This window comes from Alosa pseudoharengus, unplaced genomic scaffold (genome assembly GCF_046254945.1).
Source record: "Alosa pseudoharengus isolate Yale_2024_CS ecotype anadromous, Long Island Sound unplaced genomic scaffold, YU_APseudo_1.1 YU_APseudo_1.1_scf_2, whole genome shotgun sequence".
Classification (NCBI taxonomy): Eukaryota; Metazoa; Chordata; class Actinopteri; order Clupeiformes; family Clupeidae; genus Alosa; species Alosa pseudoharengus.
Genome location: NW_027468663.1, coordinates 48,775,392 through 48,796,485, shown reverse-complemented (window position 1 = coordinate 48,796,485; position 21,094 = coordinate 48,775,392). Strand labels below are relative to the sequence as shown.

The 21,094-nt window shown below is 42.2% G+C and overlaps 3 protein-coding genes across 3 annotated transcripts; 1 reads left to right on the top strand and 2 right to left on the bottom strand.

Moving 5' to 3' along the window:
- Positions 1–2,526: 2,526 nt before the first annotated feature.
- On the bottom strand, positions 2,527–4,883 carry fam78ba (family with sequence similarity 78 member Ba). Its single transcript, XM_076295321.1, has 2 exons — positions 3,966–4,883; positions 2,527–3,559 (listed from the first exon to the last, which is right to left on the bottom strand). Exons 1-2 carry the CDS (start codon positions 4,298–4,300, stop codon positions 3,037–3,039), a joined length of 858 nt encoding a protein of 285 aa, XP_076151436.1. The 5' UTR covers positions 4,301–4,883; the 3' UTR covers positions 2,527–3,036.
- Positions 4,884–5,400: 517 nt separating this feature from the next.
- Positions 5,401–9,575, top strand: cmpk (cytidylate kinase). Its single transcript, XM_076295316.1, has 6 exons — positions 5,401–5,646; positions 6,472–6,618; positions 6,920–7,072; positions 7,458–7,534; positions 7,766–7,862; positions 8,144–9,575. Exons 1-6 carry the CDS (start codon positions 5,503–5,505, stop codon positions 8,183–8,185), a joined length of 660 nt encoding a protein of 219 aa, XP_076151431.1. The 5' UTR covers positions 5,401–5,502; the 3' UTR covers positions 8,186–9,575.
- Positions 9,576–10,855: 1,280 nt separating this feature from the next.
- bcl6ab (BCL6A transcription repressor b) lies at positions 10,856–18,236 on the bottom strand. The gene is made up of 9 exons (XM_076296048.1): positions 18,180–18,236; positions 14,623–14,793; positions 13,980–14,201; positions 13,053–13,775; positions 12,852–12,931; positions 12,537–12,683; positions 12,220–12,350; positions 11,502–11,639; positions 10,856–11,157 (listed from the first exon to the last, which is right to left on the bottom strand). Exons 1-9 carry the CDS (start codon positions 18,230–18,232, stop codon positions 11,014–11,016), a joined length of 1,809 nt encoding a protein of 602 aa, XP_076152163.1. The 5' UTR covers positions 18,233–18,236; the 3' UTR covers positions 10,856–11,013.
- Positions 18,237–21,094: the final 2,858 nt, after the last annotated feature.

Sequence of the window (21,094 nt, the reverse complement as noted above, 5' to 3'; positions counted from 1 at the left end):
ATTCAGCACAACGCATACTGAGTCAGTCACAGGTATCTTATGCAAAAAAACATGCATGCAAAGAAAGAATTGTAACAATTTAAACAATAGTTTATTTACCTTGGATTCAAGTCAGCTTTTCAGTCATGCCTAAAGATTCAGCACCATAATCATTCTTACCTTGCATAGTCTTGTGTTCATTGGGTGAAAGTTATTACCAATGTTGTCTGTCTGTCTATTCATACTGATGTAAAGAGAACAGAAAGAAGGCCATGCATTTAACTCTGGTGTTAAGATATTATTTTAAGGAGAATTATCACCTTGTCATATTACATCCATCCATACTCAGTTTTGCTGCTCAAATCATACAGAAAATACAATCTTGTCTTTGTGATGTGGCATTTCAGATAATGTTACATTATGCATTTGGATTCTGGATTGAGGTAACATTGATTTAGAAGCAAAAACATCTCTAAACGTAAACTGTAATCATAGTACCCACAGAAGAAACAAGATGAGGTAAGACAGCACAACATGAACTGAATGGTTGTTGCAGTATTTGTGATGCACTTCCTGTTTGAAAAATAGGACCAGTCTATTTTTACTGGGACACGGGGAAAAAATCTATAAAATAAATAGACATACATACTGTTGAAAACTATCAATCTGTTATATTAACAAACATTGCAATTCAAGTTTGGAACCATCTTTCTCCATACATGGAAGAGGGGCAAAGATTTTATGCACACAAAAGAGACTTTATGGACAGAGCAGAAGTGTTTGTATTGAAATTGTGTAAGCTATAGCACTGATGCTCTGCCAATAGTGAACCCCTTTTGAAGTAATGTTGAAAATATAAAAAATCCCTTGGGAGAAAAGAAGGTTCTGCCATCTTGGAAAAAATACACCTTATGTCATCTTGGACAACTCTCTTAAAGAAATGAAGATTGTTTTTGTCTTCAGTGTTAGCACTTGCAGTAAACTTACATTCCCGTAGTGGTTCTTTATTTGTAAATTATGTTGAAATAAAAATTGTAATAATTTTCATCATGCAATCATGTTATATGCCTTTACTTGTACTTGTTTTTACCTGAAGTTCACTTAATGGTTTATGGTATGATAGTATATTGACAGATAAATGTCTTCTCAAATTAGAGAAAATCATTCTCATTTTCTTGAATACAGTCATGGTATAAAAACACTGGTATCAAATATCTCAGTCTCTTCCCTGTGTTGATGGTGCTGGTGGTCCAAATTTGATTTTAGATGGTGTACTGGGCACTCCAGTGGCTTACCCATTCACTACGAGTGTCATCATTTAGTGATGTTTTTAAAGGAAAGGTGCTGGCGACTTAAGGAGACCCTACTTCAGGCCAGACAGTGATGGGCAGACCACTATGAAACGGAGGAGACCAGCGTGAAGTGCAGAAAAGAAACATGTATGGAATTTAATTAATTACTGCAGAATACGCCTAGGGGCTGTGGTGGTGACCACTTGATGGAGTGGTCACCCTGAGACTGCAATGAGCATTTCAAAAGCTCCTGGACTTGGACAAGTCACAACACTGACTGACCTCTGACATCCATATCAGAGTCAGAGATCAAATGGTGAAAATCTACTGTATGTACCTGTAACTGTCCAAATTGATTCTGCATTGTACTTTCTCATTATTGTTATTTTTTGCAGCACTGGTGGAATTCAATTAGTTGATTTCTACGAATCATGACAAAAACATGATGCACTGATACACATATACAGTAACCAAAGTCCTCACTCAGTCTTTTGTTTTACAACAACACTGTGACACAATCAACCGATACAAAGACAAGAAAAGAGCATGGACCTAGCTGTAGATGACTGCTTTCCCTTACGTTTCTTGGGGGAGCTGCCAAGAGCTATGTCTCTGCCTTTGTGCCTGGGGTGGTGAGCCTGCAGACACTGCTGAAGTCAACAGCTATCAGCCTCAATCAGCCTCAATCCTAGAACACAGAATAATCACACCAGGCCAGACCTGGCTGTGGCGTCCAGGTCTCCACAACGTAATACACACCTACAGAGAGGAGATGGGGGGCGCGGTGAGACATGGAAAAATCAGGAGGAGGTTTGGAAAAAAGACAGATGGGAGGGGATAATGGAAGCAAGGGAGCGGCACAGATGGAGTGTGTGTGTGTGTGTGTGTGTGTGTGTGTGTGTGTGTGTGTGTGTGTGTGTGTGTGTGTGTGTGTGTGTATACAGTATGTCTGTGTGAGTGTGTGTGTGTGTGTGTGTGTATCACACGACTCACTCACAGTGCTGCACCTCTGCTTTGAACCTATTATGTTCAGACTACTATTCTCATGCAAGGCAAAGGAAGGTGTGTTCATTGAAGGTAGTGGTTTAAATGCTCATCAGTGGTGGTGGTGATGGTGGTGACGCATGCTCTCTCCTCCTCAAATAATCGGAGCTGTTTCAGTATCTAAATTAGTCAATTAAAAACAAATGGTTTAGTTCTCTGTAAACCAATTAAATTAAACTACAAATGATTGAATATATGTGTTTTTTTAAGTCTATGAAAGTGTTGCTCTTAATTATTTTTTTTGTGTAATGTTTTTTTTTGTTTCACCACAAACTTGTTGGCTACAAGCACTGTTTCATTTGGTTTGTACTGTCCGAGTGCAGGGGCTTACAGTCCCCTCTGTCCCAGAGACCCGCAGAATCTCATGCCACCTGACACCAAATCGCCGACTTTCCTTCCAGAGCATCAGTTTTCTAACTCTCTCTCTCTCTCCCTCCCTCTCTCTCTCTCTCTCTCTCTCTCTCTCTTTTCCTCTCATGCAGTGTACAGTGTATTGGTTGCAAATGAGTGCTGTGCAGAACCATCCACTTTTCAGTTCAACCAAGCCTCTCCAAAGCCACGTTTCACCACAAATCCAGTTTGGCGGCACCGTGCTCTCCACTCTGCTGTCCGCACAACTGGATCTCCAGTAGCTCCTGGCCTCTGTTCGGGTTGGGGGTGGGGAGGGATTCTTTTTCCAACCCAGCCACTCCCACGCGTGAGTTCTTAGGTCCACTGGCGGCTACTTGGGGGGAATGACCACGAGTGGCGCGCCTCTCCTGGGACGCCACATGAGCACCTGTGCGTCGTTGGCGTTCGGCCGGCCCAGCGCGTTGGGCGGGATGGGCTCCGGGTTGTTGAGGATGTGGGGCTGCTCTTGGTGCGGCCGTCCCACCAGGGAGGCGCGCGAGCCAAGCGGCATGCCGGGCTCCACGCCGATGTCCACGCGCATGCGCCAGCGGATGGTCTGCAGCACGATGCGCTCTTTTGTGACGGCGTTGAGTGCCACCAGCCAGGTGATGAAGCTCTGGTCGCGGGTGATATGCGTCAGCATGGGAGTGTTACTGTTGCTGATGGGCACTGCCCAGGTCACACTGGGGTAGAAGTTGTCATTCATGCTGACGGTCAAGCGCGAGGGTTTGTACGTGGGGCCCACCAGCGTGACTGTCTCAGTGGTGTTGCCATACCAGGGGTAACTGACGCCGTCGGAGTCGCTGATGGCCTTGACACGGCCCTCGCGCAACTCTGGAAGCTCCCAGCTGGACCTGAGAAGGCCACAGTGGTGGGAGGGAGAGAGAGAGAAAGAGAGAAAGAGAAATAGTGAGGGGGAAAATGAGAGAAGAGCATGGGTTAAGATGGTGTAAGGGATCAGTTCATGCTCTTTGCTGAGGCAAAGGTGATACTCTGGAGGTGAGAAAGAGGAGCTTAAGACTTATGTGTGATTCAGGAGATGGGAGAAAGGGGATGGGGAAGGAAAGGAAGTCTATCCTTGATATATTAATTAAACAAAATCATTTTAAAACAGCCAAACAATTTTCAGAAATTGACAGAACTGCATTTGTTGATGCCTGTCAACCCACCATGCAATTGAACAAAAGTGTGCTATCACTGCATATTCTGCAATTAGTGGCATTTAGTTTAGAAAAAGAAGTTTATATAGGCTATACTTACATTCCAATGTCCCCATATGTATTGTAGAATTCCATCTGAGTGCAAGCTTGAATCCAGCCTACAGTCCAGGTCTCATTTCGTGGCACAGGAGGCATCACAATACCCGCAGAAGCCCTGAAATAGGGCGTCTTGTAGCGCAGCACAATCGGTGAGTTCTCCTCAATCACGGTAGGGCACTGGTCAATGGAGGCCGAGACCTCATACACAACAATATTCTCCCGTCTGATTCGCGGCTTGCAGGCGATGCTCTGAATGCAACCCATGGTGCTAGTTAGAAGCAGTGCCAGAACGACCACCGACGGTAGAATGAGTTCTGATTTAACCAGTTTATTCATCGGTGCCTTTGCTTTTCCATAATCAGCCTCGAATTGCAGAGTATGATCATCTTCAGTGGGCACTGGACCGAACTATCAAATCGGGCAAATGTGGAAAAAAACACAGGTGATAGAAATATCCACATTTTGTTACATAAAAATCATGCTATCCTCAGAATATGGGACATACTAAGCAGTTATAGAAAAAGATGCAACCTTATCAGGGTAAGGAGGGTACGACACACCGATACCTCTTCCAGTCTCTTCCCGGCGCGTTAGAGTTCCGCACTGCCCTTGGTGCTTGTCCCCAACAGATGCGTTTCGGCCTCCTCCAGTTTGATAACCTGGCGTGAGACCCCTTCTTTCCCCATTCACACGTCCAGCTATAGGTCTGAGCCCTTTGATCTTTGTTTTCCTGCCACGCGTTGTCATGTCAGTGGCGTGCATGCAGCTGGTGAGGCAGGGAGGGAGTCCGGGTTTCTCTACCCGCGGCGGCTGACATTCCCAACATCATCATGATGCGGCGCCCTTAAAAATCTAGGATCAGCAGGGACGCCGTTGACTAGCCTAAATTGAACATAAGCTCAACGAAGCGAATCCAAAATCTGGAAACATCGGCAAGGAATCATTCAGGCAGCTTAGGCCTATACACTGCCCAAGGGTCGGTCTCATTTCATTGCTCTTTGTGCGTTGCCATCATCCACATCAGATACCCTGCACAACTGAGGAAAGAAACAAAAGCACCGATGAAGGCTTCACAAACACAAACGTGGTCTTTATACGCTCATTTCAAATTTCCCGTGGTTTGAAATGTTCCATGATTGGCTTAGCAATTGGCAGGCCTGGTCGTCATATTAGGCTACTGTTGTCGCTGTCAGTTCAGCACGCTTGATAATATCACATCTTCGAGGACGGTCGCTGTTCAGCGGGGGTAAGGTGCTGATGCTAGAGAACACAAGCGCAGGGAGGGGGAAACGGGGGTGGGGTGCTACAGTTGCATTGCCCTCTGCATTGAGAGTCGCTGTCAATGAGGGGGCGCGGTCTGTACCACATGAACACTCCCTCTCTCTTCTCATTGGATGAACACGTGTACAGCGGATATAGTACCATTGCTGCTAACTTCCCCGGTGACACGACACAGCCGGTTTTTCAGCTTGCTATCCGACTCTTTTGGGGTTGGTTGTCATTCATATGTTTGAACACATCACCACTGGCATCAGTTTATGATTTTCAGACTACTAGGTAGGCTCGCTGAGAAAGTTCCAAGTACAGTGCATCGAGTCGTTTCATCCATGAAGCCTCAAGTTGTATTTGTGTTGGGCGGGCCTGGCGCGGGGAAAGGGACACAATGCGCTAAAATCGTGGAGGTAAGAAACCTCGAATGGAGAGCAATAATTAAAGGGTCATGGTTAAAGTGATTGGGACTGTAAGTTAACCAAATTATTTTTACCGTTTAAACTTGCATACCCATAGAGTGGATGTGTCTGGTTTAATCCGTCTCTTGCCGTGTCATTGGCGTTCGGCTTCCAGTCGCTAGCACATCATTTATTAGCTAACCCAACTTCCGGGTGTCCTCTCAAAAAAATAAAGAGAAGAGTTACAAAATGACTATTAGCGATACATATTTTCAAAACTGTTACATTGTGGCACATTGTTTCCTGTCAGGTTTAATTTCAATGTGTCCTGTTATTAAAAGGGTTAACGGGGCCCAGGTGACGTGTCATTTCATTTCAATAATAGCCTATAGCCTAGCATGATGACAGGATTTCAAGGATGTTTGAAGCCACAGTGCAAGTGTCAAATCTTGGAGGTTATGTTAGAACTATTGGGTCATAAATGTATAGGTTATATATTATGACTTCTGAGCATGCCATAATCCTTCACTGTTACTTAAATGTACTTAATTTATATTGAGTCCCTTCTGAGTAGCAGCACAGAAAATAGGCTACATTTCAACATTATATGATGGTATTATATAAAATTTGAAGCAAAGGTTAAATCTCCACCCTGTTAGGACAGGGACTTGCCTCATGTGTCTTCTCACTGCCCTTTGCTCCTTCTTCACAGGTGTAAGTAGCAACAAATAACAGCTCCATATATACAATAGGACAATAGAAATGTTAAGGGATTATTATTAGAGTCTCTTGAAACGTGCGTTTGCCTTTTTGGCTAACCTTTTGTCCTCTCTGTAGAATTACAGCTACACCCATCTATCTGCAGGAGACCTGCTCAGGGAGGAACGCAGCCGAACTAGTTCAGAGTTTGGTCAGCTTATCGACAACTACATCAAAGAGGGAAAAATTGTGCCTGTTGAGATCACCATCAACTTGCTTAAAAAGGTTTGGACTCATTGCTGCAAATGCTGACAACTATAAAATGGGAACTAATAATGATTGATTGGCTGACATTATTTATTACTCAGTCTGAGCTACTATTTGCAGCTGAATTTGAATATCAGATTAGAATCATGTGTTGGCTCTATTACTGTAAATATTTTAAAGTTAACATTTACTTTTTTAAATAAACTTGTAGACTTCTTTTACGGCTAAATTGATGCCATTTTACAATTTACAAACTTTACTAACATATTTGTTTTTCAGGAAAATATGCCTTACTTTTTATCTTGTGTATTTTATCTAGGCCATGGAATCCACCATGCAGGCAGATGAACAGAAGTTCAGGTTCTTAATCGATGGATTTCCTCGTAACCAAGACAACCTGCAGGGCTGGAACACGGTCATGGATGGCAAAGCTGATGTCAAATTCGTCCTCTTCTTTGACTGTAGCAATGAGGTGAGCCATCATAAGAAAATAAGGCCAAATGTGTGTGTTTTTGTATAAGCTGATAGCAGAGCTGATAATTGTAGGGGATACACCAATGCAGAGCAATGACACACTGCAAAAACATTATATTAATTCACATTTTTATATATTCTCTGCACAATCTTTTTTATACTGTACAGATACAGTTTGCTTGTACATAAATAAATATAATGTGTGGACTAAGATTCCTCTGTGTCTTGTCTCAAATATTTGTTTCTTCTTTCTTCTGTTGAAGATAGTGGCTTCAACTGAAAGGGTCTGTCACAGATGAACAGTGCCAACAAAGATTCAAATTGTGTAATGAACTGTGTGGTTATGCTCTGCTCTCGGCTGATGTGGTGTATCCTTGCAATAGGTGTGTATTGACCGCTGTCTAGAGAGGGGAAAGAGCAGTGGCCGTACCGATGACAACAGAGAGAGCATGGAGAAGAGGTAAGGACTGCTGCCGAAACTGACAGCTCCCCTCACATACAGGTGTTAGGTCCTTTGGTTCTTACAGTCTGAGAACACAGATTGGTTATTGTTCATTTCGGAGACAAAACCTTCTAATCTGCCACTAGCAATAGAAAAGCACTAGCAATAGCTACAGACACTGCCAAATTATGAACTTGTCTTCGGGAGGTGTGGTTGAATGATCAGAGAAATGTAACCCTTTTCTATTAGGATCCAGACGTACTTGCAGTCCACACGCCCCATCATTGACCTGTTTGAGAAGCAGGGGAAAGTGCACACCATTGATGCCTCTCGCGGTGTGGATGAGGTGAGCTAGCTTGACCTCTCTGGGTGTGCTGGCTTGGCTCAGTATAAAATGCCATCTTGGTATTTCTGAATGAGTCTTACCTCCTCGTGTGTGTGTGTGTGTGTGTGTGTGTGTGTGTGTGTGTGTGTGTGTGTGTGTGTGTGTGTGTGTGTGAGTGTGTGAGTGTGTGAGTGTGTGAGTGTGTGAGTGTGTGAGTGTGTGTGTGTGTGTGTGTGTTTTCTGCATCATCCTTTTCTGTGCTGGTTCCCTCTGATCATCTGTCCTGTTTCCTTTCGGTACAGGTGTTTGGGGATGTGAAGAGCGTCTTCGAAAAGGAGGGCTGACAAGTGTCTCGCATGTAGGCTGCCAAGGACTGTGTCCCATCACAATGACTCAACATGTTCTTTTTATCAGTGTCAGCAAATGCTCTGTTTTGTTCACATGTCCACATTTTTGTTGACTTTTTACTCATGTAATTATAAATATATTTTTGGTAGGTTAGTCTAGAGAAGTAGAAAACTGGTTTGTGTGTGTGTGTGTGTGTGTGTGTGAATGTGAATGTGTGAGAGGGTGCATGTATGTGAATGGAAGGCACTCTAAATCTAGGCATAAGATCCATTCTGAGAAAGGCTGCAGAGCAGTGTTTTGAGTGATACAATAAGTTGTTCCTATGCTTGTTCATGATACATTTACAATTACATAGTGTCTGTGGAGGGCAGGATACAACCCCTCCATGTCAAATTGGAAGATATATAGTGATGAATGTGCATTTCAGGGATGTCTCCTCGCCAGGCCTTGTGCCCTGTCTTACAAGTATAAATGGCCACAGTTTGATTCCAACCATGGAGCTTCCTTAATTTACTGACTTTGACTCCAGGTTTACACTAAACCAGCTGTTTTTGTGAAGGGTCCAGCTCTACTTCTTTACAGCGAACACTACCCTTGAAGTAAATGACTGATTCATGGATAATGTAGCTCTCATTAACCCTCATTTATTTATTGCCACTTTGACATAATTGACTGAAAGACATTTCACATTGCTGTTCCTTCGACTATGGTGGCCTATAGTTAGTCAGACCAGACTTTTTTTATTTTTTATTATTCACCCAGTGATTCCAATTGCCAAGTAAGTTTGGTTAATCTGAAAGTCTTGTGGAAACCTGGAGAAAAGGGCCTTAGGCTGCTTGTGAAAGGCTGTACCCAGTTCAATACTTAAAACCTTATCATGATGATTTGGACTAAAAGTAGCATTTTTCCTCTAACAGTAAACTGGTATTCAGTTCAAATACATTTCTTTATACTTAATCACTGTTACTTTCATGTTATAAAGATCAGGAGTCCTGTGTTAGACTGAGTATGTTTCTGAGAACAAAATGTTTAATATCTGTCAATGTAAGAAAATAAAACACCTGCTTATTCGTATGCTTATTCTGACAAGAGTACATCTCTCAGAGGAGATATCTGATTGTGAGAAGACCACAGAGTCAAAGAGCAACTATAAACACCGGATTAAAGCTAGCATCACTGGCGGCGTTGTTACATGAAGTTTCAATAATAGTTCTTTGTTTAGCAAGGGCCAGTAATCATGCTTTTTTCCCTACCCTTCCAACATCGGTTTGCTGTATGCCAAGTCTTGTAAGTCAGTGACAGGTGCACAAATGGCTTTTTCCAAATGTATTTGTTTGTGCTGTAACAACACCTGTTGTTGACAATTAGTAAAGAAAAAGGACCATTGCATTGTCTGATTCTTTCAGTGTCCTTGGTCCAGTCATTACTACAGAAAATATGATCTCTACTCAAGTGAGTTTTCAGTGTAAAGATTTTCTCATTCTCCCTCTCACATAGCCTGGAAAATCCAGACCCTGATTATCTAGAAAGATTAAGGGTCTGGCCAAGAACAATGTAATGGCCCAAATCGAGGGGCGGCAACAAGCATGCATTTAAAAATCTCACTGGACGCAATTGGATAACACTAGACCATGTTTACTCTGAATGATTTCGGACTTCGACGCAATCGGAGAACACTACGACCAATGTGTACTGTCCTCCAACGTTGCAGCGTCTTCATCAGTTTAGCTGGTTCCCCGGAATGTTGGGGTAAAAGTAACGTGCATCATTGCTCCTTGCCAGAGTGTCTCGCAGAGACAATTCCATTGTGCTCTCGCAAGAACTCTGGATTTCCAGGGTACCTCTCACACATACATACACAACATTTCTCTTATGTATATTTATATGATTGAACACTGAAAAAACAAGATTTTTTAATTGCACACTGTATGTATAGTTAGTTCCTCAGAAGAAATTCTTGTGTCCGCATTATTGCATAAATCAATGCAGACCAAACTGAATACCATGCATTTTAATGACTTGCACTACAGGAAATTGTATTAGTAATGCTGAAGTTGAAGAAGAGGTAGCTCAGTTGTCAAAGCACCTGACAACTATTTTCTGTGTAACTGTTCATTTGTTTAACACTAAATGAATAGAGATGCATTCCAAATATTTGTCATAAAAAACACACAGAGCTGGAAGATAGTGGTGCTGCTGATTCAGTAACTGAAACTCATGGATAGCACACTGAAGAGGAAATTACACTATAAACAAAGCCAGAAGACTTCAAAAGTTAAGTGATACTGCACACAGAAGTAATGCAATACGGCAGTAACCACACTTGCATGGGTGTTGCATTTTGTTACATCATACTGACTCCCAGAGGTGCCTGTCAATGAGGCAGCTCCACTACCTAAGGCAAATTTTGCAACCACTGATACCTCCCTCATGGATTAGTCTGCGCAGAAATGCTAGGGATCTTTGGATGCTGGACCAATATCTCAGTGAAGCTGAATTCACTATGGTCGACTTACTCATACAATCTGATGTATACCAATACGGCACCCTTGCCTGATGTTATAACAGGCATAATCCTAGTACAAAAAAAAAATCACACACCTTAATTTTGGATTTTTTTTAATACAAACTTTTACACTTAAATATTTACAAATATTTACACTTTTTTCCACACAAATTAAAAACAAGCCATGGAACAAAGCTAGACATCTTTGAACATCTCTTCAGCATCACTGATGAACTGATGAACACTAAATTGGAACTTGTAACCCTGAGTAGAAGTAGTCGCCCAGTTCCCTCTCCCCTAAGGCAGACCCCTCTCTGCTCAGTGGGTGTGGACGGCAGGATTGTGAGGGGCAATGGCTGGCCTGAGGTGCGGAGTCCTGGAACTGGACTCAGTGCCATGCTTCTGCCGCAGGTGAAGCCTCAGCTGGCTCTTGTGGCGGAAGTGCAACTTGCAGTGGTCACACTGAGAAAAGGAAAATGAAGGGAAAGGATAGCTTTACATGTCAGACTGACACCTGGCATTAAAACAATGCAGTTTCCCTAGGCCTAGATGCCCCATTCATTTGTAATAACACAGCATACTGTACAGAATTTATGCCCCAGAAATGTTGGTGAACCTATTGTGTCTTTTCAAGTAGGGTTCATAAAGCCTTAGCTGAGGAATGCTGAGCTGGGTTACATTGTGTACTCAATTGTTTACAAGTGTTATCAATGAGGATGTGCTAAACTACTGAGACTGGCAGTTCATGTGATATTCATTTTGTTTTTTGATTTGTGTTGCAGTTAAGGCAACCGACGACAGCTCACCTGATAAGGTTTCTCCCCAGTGTGTATGCGTGTGTGACTCTTCAGAGTCTGCAGGTGACGGAAGCGCGAGCCGCACACGTCACAGGGGTAAGGCTTCTCTCCTGTGTGGATGAGCACGTGGGCCCTGAGGTGAGCCACCTGCAGAGAGAGAGAAGGGACTGAGATATAGGGTTGGGACTCCACAGGGCAGTGATCTCCTGTGACCTTCATAAGAGTACAACATTAAGGTGGTTTATTTGTTCCCAAAAGTCTTCTAGGAATTAACATGCTATTGTTTTTTTGTGTGTTTTTTTTTAAAACAACAATATGCAGAAATATGAGTTACAGTATAAATATATAAATATATATACTCTTTTGATCCTGTGAGGGAAATTTGGTCTCTGCATTTATCCCAATCCGTGAATTAGTGAAAAACACTCAGCACACAGTGAACACACAGTGAGGTGAAGCACACACTAATCCCGGCGCAGTGAGCTGCCTGCTTCAATAGCGGCGCTCGGGGAGCAGTGAGGGGTTAGGTGCCTTGCTCAAGGGCACTTCAGCCGTTCCTACTGGTTGGGGTTCGAACCGGCAACCCTCCGGTTACAAGTCCGAAGTAGGCCACTAGTAGGCCACGGCTGCCCCCCCTACATCCAACTTCACTGAGTCCAACTCCACTCCACCGTGACTGTATGGTAAAACGACTTATTGCATTAGCCATAATAGTTGCAAGGCTAACCTGTACAAAGCGAGCACCACATGTTTCACATTTGTATGGCTTTTCTCCAGAATGGATACGGCTATGGGTCTTGAGGTTGGCTGGTCTGTTAAACTGAGCTCCGCACACGGAACAGCGGTAAGGTTTTTCTCCTGTAAAACATCAGATTGAGCAAGGATATTTATCAACAATTTGTGATTTTATGTCTAGGCAGAATTAATAGTGAACAAGTATAATTTCTAGCTCAAAAGTAGTAAGAGCCAATGTTGAAATCACATATAATCTTTCCTTCAATTTTACTATAGTTCTGCCTATTGGTTTTAAAAGTGGCTCTTTACCTGTGTGAACAGACTTATGACCGGCAAGATTTCCTTTGCACCGAAAAGTTGCAGGGCAATAGTCACATTTGTATGGTTTGATGCAGTGGGCTTGAAGGGAGTGTTCTCCATCTGTGATTTGGGACTCACATTTCTTGCAGAAGTCGGCTACGTTTTCAGAGAAACAAACAAAGAACAAAGCAGCTTAGGTGAGAAACTCCTTAGATGAGAATATATTTTGCATAAGACATATTTTCTGATAAATGAAGAACTCTGTTGTTCTCATTTGTAATTACATCAAAGAAACCTTCTGGCCGGGTATGTCTGAGGACCAACCTGAAGCAGTGCAATCTGATTCTGAAGATTCTGCCTGAGGTTTTGCTGAGTCAAATCTCTGATGACCCTCTTCAGATATCCTAGCAGCAGAAATAAAAACATTAACCCCTTGCTCTCGCTGATGTCACACACACACACACACACACACACACACACACACACACACACAGCTTAAGAGTGCATGGCATGTCCTGTCCTCACCTGCTGATGTTACTAAGCTGGTTGACTTGTTGGACTTGATGTTCCTGTTCCTCCCGTTCTCTTTGGCTAATCTGTGAGGTAGATTCTTCGCTACGCTGTTCATCTTCTTGACAGGCATTCAAGACAATGAACTTGTACTTCTTCCAGTTGTGCACCTTCTCATTCTGACTGTGACTGTTGTGAGGACCAAGAGGAGGTGAGGAGGAAGATAAGGAGGAGGAGGTCTCCTTGTTGCAGCTGCTGGACTCCATGGGGGAGCTGGGCCGGCAGTCTGATCTATCCCCCTGCTCCCCCTCCTCTTCCTCATCACCCCTCTTCACCTCCTGGAGCTCATGGCAGCCAGTGTCTGGTGCCCGCGATTGCTTCTGCTCCAGCCTGGCCACGGGCCGAGGTAGTTGCTTCTGGTAGTCCATGGGGGACAGAGAGGGGGCGGGGTGCCTACCAAGGTTGCTTTGAAATGTGGAGTGGAGGTGCCTCATTGCAGATAAATTCACCACGTTGGATGGAGAGGCTGGGCGCTGTTTAGGTGCACTGCTGCGGTTGGGGATGTGCCAGTATGGAGCCGCTGGCACAAGGGGAATGGGGGCTTGGCCATAGATGTGACTGAGGGGATTGCTGTGACTAGAGAAGGGGGCATCACTGCTGGCACGGAGTGTAGAAGGAGGTAGGTCCTGCGTCCGCCAAATGACTCGTGCCAAGTCCTCCTGTCGTTTATGCAGGCCTCTTTGATTGGAAGGATGAGAGGAGGGGGGATTATTTTAAAGAGCAAGTGTACCTCATGTTAGAGTGTGAAATAGATTACTCTGTAGAACAAAGTTACATCACTTCTTCACCACCTCCACACACACGTGTGCGCGCAACACATATTACACCAGGTTAAAAGCGTGTTTTAATTCAACTCCCTCTTTGTTCTAACTGGCTGCTCACCTGGCCTTAACAACTCTTTGACATGTGTCCACCACATGGTCCATCTGGAGGTGTATGGCTGTGGTCAGGATGGAGAAGATATCGCTGTCCTTCAGGGCCAAACAGGAGGTGTACATGAAGTCCAGCAGCGCTGAGAAACCAACAGCGTCCACAGAGGGGTCCAGACTGATGGTGCTCACGTTGCCTTTGTCAGCGCTGGTAAAAATGGAGTAGAAGAGCCCACTAAGAGAAGTAAAGGGAGAATGCAGAGTGGATGAGATAGATACAGTAAGTATGTGGAGAAGAGAACAAGTACTCATGCTGTGATTTGGATTTAATGCAACTGAATAAAGGGCAGAGAGACAATTACCGGTACCTAGCCTCGCGTTTCAATATAATGGCAGTAGAATTTGTGTGGAAGGAATTATTCAAAAATGTAGGAGAACTTCCATGGCATCAAAGGCATAATGCCCTGAACTCACATCATAAAAGCTCAATGCGTTCCCCCTGTATATGTGAACATGCTCGGTGAATAGAGCCAGATTCTGATTCTGATATATCTGTCTGACTAAGTCCTCAGTCTGGTTATGACCTGGCAAAATTCACATGACATGTGATGCTTTTCAGTTCTTCACACTACCACTTATTCAAACACACCACTAACCTGCAGGCCATGAGAACGGTCTTGTGTGCCTGAAACTGCTGTCCGTTGACCATTACAGTGACATCCGTCATGATATTTCGACTGCGTAAACGGTTGAAGTTGAGAAGGACATATCCAGCATGTCGCGTAAACTGAATACAGCCATCAGGTGTGTTTGCCATAGTATGGGATCTGCAACCACAACACAACATCCAAATCAATTAACTAAAGTGAGCTACATTGTCCTGTTTTTTTATGCCAGAGGATTCTAGCTTATTCATATACTGTACAACACTGATCAAAATAATTTAATAAATAATGAAATGCTGTGTGCTATGTACTGGTACTGTACTGTACTGTTTTTTTTTTTTTGGGGGGGGGGCTAGACATTTTATTAAATAACATTTTAATAGTCTCCCTTAGAACACCAGAAGATTACAATATAATATATATTTTATTTTATATCCTTTATATTTTTCTGAATGACTGATATTTATGACAGCACACTTTATGCAGATTAGCCTATAGCCTAGGCCTACTATTTTTTATTACAACTCTACCTCTTTAATTCAGCTGTCTGGTTGAAGCCTGGAAATGTTGTAAACAAAGTAGCATAGTTGGCTAGCTTAGCCTATCATAGTCTACTGATTGGACTGTTCAGTTTCCCCATGTGTGTTTAAGTTTCAAGATAATACTTGTTCTCCTTGGGACAGGCCCTTTTGGGAAACGTTGGTATTGAGATGATCAGTCAACTTCAATGCAAGAGTTTTAAACAAATATGTGCAGCAATGATAGCAAATGATGCTAAGCGGATTTAATAGTAATTTAGCTAGTCGTCTTCTAAGCGTCCTTGCTTTCACGATTGTGAATGTTTTATTTAAATCGCGCGTGTTCATTGAGCAGGAGAGGGAGAGGGAGGGAGCGAGAGAGAGCGGGGCAAGGAGAGGGGGTTTACTTCTATACTGTTTGGTAAAGTTGCACACATAGTCTACAATGAAAGCAAGGAGAGGTATGAAATTATTATTTATTTGTTTTTGGACAACGTAGGCTACCGATAAGTAAAGCGGGAGATGTGGGTTGCTTTTACGGCCGCGTAAGCTGCAAAGCAGTGCGTGAAACACTAGAAAGGGTGTGTCGCGATTCTGCCTTTTCACACCGCGACAAAGTATCGTGGATATATTTTGTCGCGATTTCGGGTTCGAATCGTATATCGCTACAGCCCTAACAGACAAACATACAGCCAGACCCGGCGGCAGACACAAATTCACGGACGGGCATTACACCTTTCCAGGGGGGCACGAGAACTTAAATTGATCACGGTAGTTTAAGCTTACACTTGACAAAACATTCTAATATGAAAATAATGTAGGCTAGATGCAATTGCTGTAAAATGGTGCAGCTCCTTTAAGAGAACCCCGTGCGCAGGGATGGAGAGAGAAAGTGAGAGGGGATATGTGTTACTGAGATGCGTGTGGGAAAAAGTAGACGTGCTGTTAAGACTGGAGCTAGTCATATTCAAAATAATGCAAAAATAAATCCGCAGATAAAACCAAAATCCTCGTTCATTTGCTAACCACTTTCAGATAGAGTGTTAGGGAGTTAGCCCCGAAGTTACGGATAACTTCGGCCCTGGAGTGGTAACAAGCTCCCTGTTCTTCGACTAGGTCAGAAGAAAAAACAGTAAAGGTTAACGCTATCAAACAAACCCAGAAACTACTAGGCCTACTTCTACTAACTACGATATGAGATATAGTCTACCTGCGAGCCGATAAGCCATATTTGTCATCGGATGACAGGGGTTAGTGCAGAAGTGAAGTATATATGCGCCACGTAACCTCCTCTCCATTTAGGTGATGGACTTGCCTAATGTTCCTTATTGATTAGCTACTGACTAATACAGATTTTACAAGTTTTATTTGCTAGCCTACTTGCTAGATTGACAAACGTATAATATAGGCCTACATTTAATACGTGTTCAATCTATGGGATTGGGGTTGGTTGGTGTAGCCAAGCTCGTCCAGGGCGGGCACAGATGACTTCCAGGACGGGCCTGGCCCCCCAAAGCCCCCACCCCCATGACGCCGGGACTGCATACAGCACATTATGACATTTCTTTGTATGTCAAGTTCAGGCTTGGTAATATGTACACATAAAAGACCAAGTAGCAATATGTGTACACCAGAATAACAACCAGGAAGGTAGAGCTACAAATGTACATAAAACTGACTTTGGCACACCATAGCATGTTGAGAATATTAACAGTCTGCACTTTCATTTCATCTTTGTCCATTTAGGAAGTCTGAATCAGAGGAAACTGAAAGGCACTACAGTCGAACGGAACTGTTATGAGGGCTTCCAGATAGTTACGATTTAGTAACAATCTGGGCAATCTCATTAATTAAATCCTTCTGTATAGGACAACAGTACATGACAGACGGTACATAACTTTCCACTGATGTTGGACGTTGTTAAACCGCATTACATTTTAGCTGACTCATCAGACCTCAACATACTGGTAGTTTTATTTTTATTTATCGAAAAGAGAAACAAACAAAACAAACACTATCGCTCTACCTGTCATGACCACACAGTACTGAAGACAATGGAAGGTGATGATGAAGAAAGATGATTCCGGTAAATTTTGGCACTTGACTTCAAATATGGTAAAAAAATCAAGCTCATTACCCATCAATCAATAGGCAATATGGCATGAGTGAGAGTGGGGTTGGTAAAGGATATACCAATAGCTGTGATTTGGCCATAGGCACAGGGCCAGAGGTCCCAGAGTTCATCACCCAGACTTTCCGAATAAAGTTCCTCTTTACCACTACAGGAATGACATTTTTTATATATATATATATATATATATATATATATATGTGAAAGAATTCTTAACTCAATGCATAGGCTACATACCATATGTCTTACATGACCTTGCCAACATTGTAACTAGTCTACATTTAAATCTATAGCCTATTCTATCACATTGACACTAGGTGGCATGCAGTCCTTCAGAATGTGCCTTTTCCCCAGGACCGGCTCAGCAATAAACCTATAGGCATGCTTAGAACTATTCATCCCTATCACCTGGCTTCTTCATTACAAGGAAAGGCTTATAAATGACTGTTAAATGACCATCCGTGATCATGACCCAGCGAAGTTATTATGACCTTGTTCTATGACGACGATCATAGCAGCAGACATGCCATACCAAACATGAAATCAAATGTCAAATCAGCACAGAAGGCTGTCAACTTCGTAGACAACTGGATTAAGCCTAATCTGATAAAACACCAGGCTTATGTATCCTACGCTTAAAACCCCATTCACATGTTCACATAAACTTTACTTAATTTAACAATCTTCGATAATTCAGCCTATCCAAAGTGCCAAGCAAACACTATTAAAGACATTAAAGGCAAAGACTAGTATTAAAAACATAAAATGGATTGGTGGAAAATTAATAGGCCTACGTGATATACTTTACAAATCAACAAACATATCGGCAACTCCTTAAATGTTAATGTGTATGTACATATGTATAGTCTATCCATACAGTAAAATTCTAAAAAATCCACCTGTTGTGTTTCCTCGAAGTGTCCTCCAGCAATTTCTCGGAAAGTCCGTTCATAGAATCTCGACAGCATAATTCTCGGAATTAGCCCGAGAGACAGTACCATGTCTACCGGATAGGGGAAGTATTTAATTTTAACTTTGGGTCTATTGTTGTCATGGGTAAATCTACTAATTTCAATGACTTTGTTAACCATCTATTTTCCAACAACCGTAATTTAAATGTAGTATATCATCATTTTATCAAATGTTTCATTCTGTGAGTCTATTTTAACACCCCCCTTTGTGGTATGATCTGATGTGACGTATGAACTCGAGTTTCAGACAGTGGGTCAGAAACGTTTCATAGAATGACACAGTCATAGTTAGGTTATTACTGATCAGGGCATTCATTGTAGCCTTCCTTCAGTCCTTCCATTTGTTAGATTCTGAAAACTGTTTCGTGAGAAAAACCTAAAACACACACACACACAGTCTCTCTCTCTCTCTCTCTCTCTCTCTCTCTCTCTCTGTTTAATGAATCACTGGTGTTGGACATGCAACCAGACCAGAGGATGTTATACGTGTATAATAAAAAGTATTTTCTGAGACAAGGCTCATCTGACTGATGTGAAATGCAGCCCAATACCCTGCAGTAAGACAGAGGTACGCTAACCAATACCAACATTAACACTGCTAAACTGATATTACATGTGCTAAAGCAAGTTTGGATGGTTAAACTCTCTGGGTCCAGTGGTCAAATAGAACAGAAAAAATCAGGTTCAGTTGGTAGGAAGACATGTAATTTACAGGAAGCAGGTCAGTAGGCTATGCACAGGCTGTCCTAAAGCTTGGTGATGGGGCAGGTACAGTAGACCTACATACAGAAAAGACTGGGTTCGGTTCTGGTTATAGTACAGCGGCTAAGCACCGGAATCGTTCAGTTTTTGCAGAAAGTATGAAACATGGCACAGTTATACTACTACCCCTAGTGATCAAAAATTGAAATGGACCCCAACATATAGCACCCCCTAGTGGCCGCCATCTTGAATTCAAATATGCCTACCATTCTTAATAGAATTGTTCATACAACTTCCAAATTAAACAAGATAAAAAAGTATTTTAAGTTCTAACACTCAATTTTTAGGGTCAAGGAAGCTATTGACATGATTTCCAAACAAACTTGATGTTGGTCATTTTGAAATCCAATATGGCGGATACCAAATGTGAAAATATAGACCATCTCTATTGTTGATGATAGAAATATCATTCAAACAACAAGTTTGAACAGTCATTTTATCACATGACAACCTCAATAATATACGAGGCATCAAGTATAATCTGGTAAGATTCCAATATGGCCACCATGTGTAAGAAAATAAGCCAATTATTCTATATCTTGGTTAATTGAAGTAACTACCTACACATCATCAATAAATTCTTATTCTACCTTCTTCTCTTTCTGAGCAAACCTTAACTCTGACTATACACTGCTCAAAAAAATTATACACTTTAAAAAATAAAACACATCAGATCTCAATGGGGAAAAAACATCATGCTGGATATCTACATTACATTACATTTGGCGCATTTTTAACCAAAGGAACATACAACCTGGTAAACAACAATTTCTCTCAACAATTCTAGAACAATTTAAAACAATTCAAAAAGGTAGAGTACAATAGGAAAAAGTGCATCAGTGAGTGCTGTTTTTATACAGTCAAGTCAGGTGGTAAGTGCTAGAATTAGCTAGTTGTAAGTAGTGCTACGAGAGGAGATATTCTCTGAAGAGCTGGGTCTTCAGGAGTTTTTTGAAGATGGAGAGGGATGTCCCTGCTCTAGTAGGAACTGGTAGCGTGTTCTACCAACGAGGAACAACAGATGAAAAAAGTTTGGATTAACCTGAGCAGACCGGTGGCAGAGCTAGACGATGTTTGTCTGAAGAGCGCAACGGTCGGGGGGTAGCATATATGCCTGTATGAGGGCATTCGAGTAGGTGGGAGCAGTAGGTTTAGCTGGGAGGACCAGCAGTTTGGTTTTTGAGAGGTTTAGCTGGAGGTGGTGTGCCTTCATCCATGTAGATATGTCTGAGAGGCAATCCTGTGGGATCTGCTCCCAGATGTGGACATGGCCATCACTGAGCTCCTTGACAGTCTGTGGTGCAACCTGGCGGTGTTGGATAGACCAAAATATAATGTCAAATTATAATTAGAAGGATTGAGCCCAGACAAGTGCAGGGTTTAGTCACACAGTCGAAAGTTTAGTTCAGTTTAGTCACACTGGTTACTACCACAAGGAACTTAACATTATTTTCCTCTGTGTAAATAGAATATAGAGCTGTCTGATTTCTTAAGAAGATCATAGGCACAATACAGTGTTTCGAGATTTTTTTTATTGGTTCATTTTCAGTTCAGTGTTAACAAAATGTCTGGTGTGGATTCCTTTTGCCAGTATTTAGAACACACGTCTTCTTTCAATTGAATATTCGTTCTTTGTGCTATTTAAGGTCTCTGTCTAGCATTCAAAACAGAGAGCCATCTTGTCCTCTATGCTGTGTAGCTATAGTATGTCCTTGATCAGAACACAGCATGATGACATGAACAGATAGAGGACAAAGTACACCATATATGTGTGCATGAAAATCTGCGTTAACAAGGAAAGCTGTAGATTTTATTTCTGTATTTGGAACATAGTCCAAGCGCAGAAATAATCTTACGCTCTCATGCGATTCATGAAACTTTCGTATCACTCCAATTCCAGCGTAAGCAGGGTTGGGTCAGATTACTTTGAAATGTAATCCATTACTGACTACAAATTACATGGCAATTTTTGCAATCAGTAACGTAATCAGTTGGATTACCAAAAACATGTAACGTAATCTGATTACTTTAGGATTACTTTTAGATTACTTCAATAAATATGCCCATTAAGTAAAAGACAC

What these genes read in the sequence shown, in the direction of transcription:
- fam78ba (XM_076295321.1), bottom strand. Translation starts at nt 4,300, where the DNA reads ATGAATAAACTGGTTAAATCAGAACTCATTCTACCGTCGGTGGTCGTT. An exon ending in ACATATGGGGACATTGGAAT is followed by an intron (nt 3,560 to 3,965) that starts GTAAGTATAGCC and finishes TGGCCTTCTCAG; the next exon opens with GTCCAGCTGGGAGCTTCCAG.
- cmpk (XM_076295316.1), top strand. Translation starts at nt 5,503, where the DNA reads ATGATTTTCAGACTACTAGGTAGGCTCGCTGAGAAAGTTCCAAGTACA. An exon ending in CCATCAACTTGCTTAAAAAG is followed by an intron (nt 6,619 to 6,919) that starts GTTTGGACTCAT and finishes TATTTTATCTAG; the next exon opens with GCCATGGAATCCACCATGCA. An exon ending in CCTCTCGCGGTGTGGATGAG is followed by an intron (nt 7,863 to 8,143) that starts GTGAGCTAGCTT and finishes CTTTCGGTACAG; the next exon opens with GTGTTTGGGGATGTGAAGAG.
- bcl6ab (XM_076296048.1), bottom strand. Translation starts at nt 18,232, where the DNA reads ATGAACGGACTTTCCGAGAAATTGCTGGAGGACACTTCGAGGAAACAC. An exon ending in CAGCTTAGTAACATCAGCAG is followed by an intron (nt 12,932 to 13,052) that starts GTGAGGACAGGA and finishes TTCTGCTGCTAG; the next exon opens with GATATCTGAAGAGGGTCATC. An exon ending in CTGGGGAGAAACCTTATCAG is followed by an intron (nt 11,158 to 11,501) that starts GTGAGCTGTCGT and finishes TCCTTTTCTCAG; the next exon opens with TGTGACCACTGCAAGTTGCA.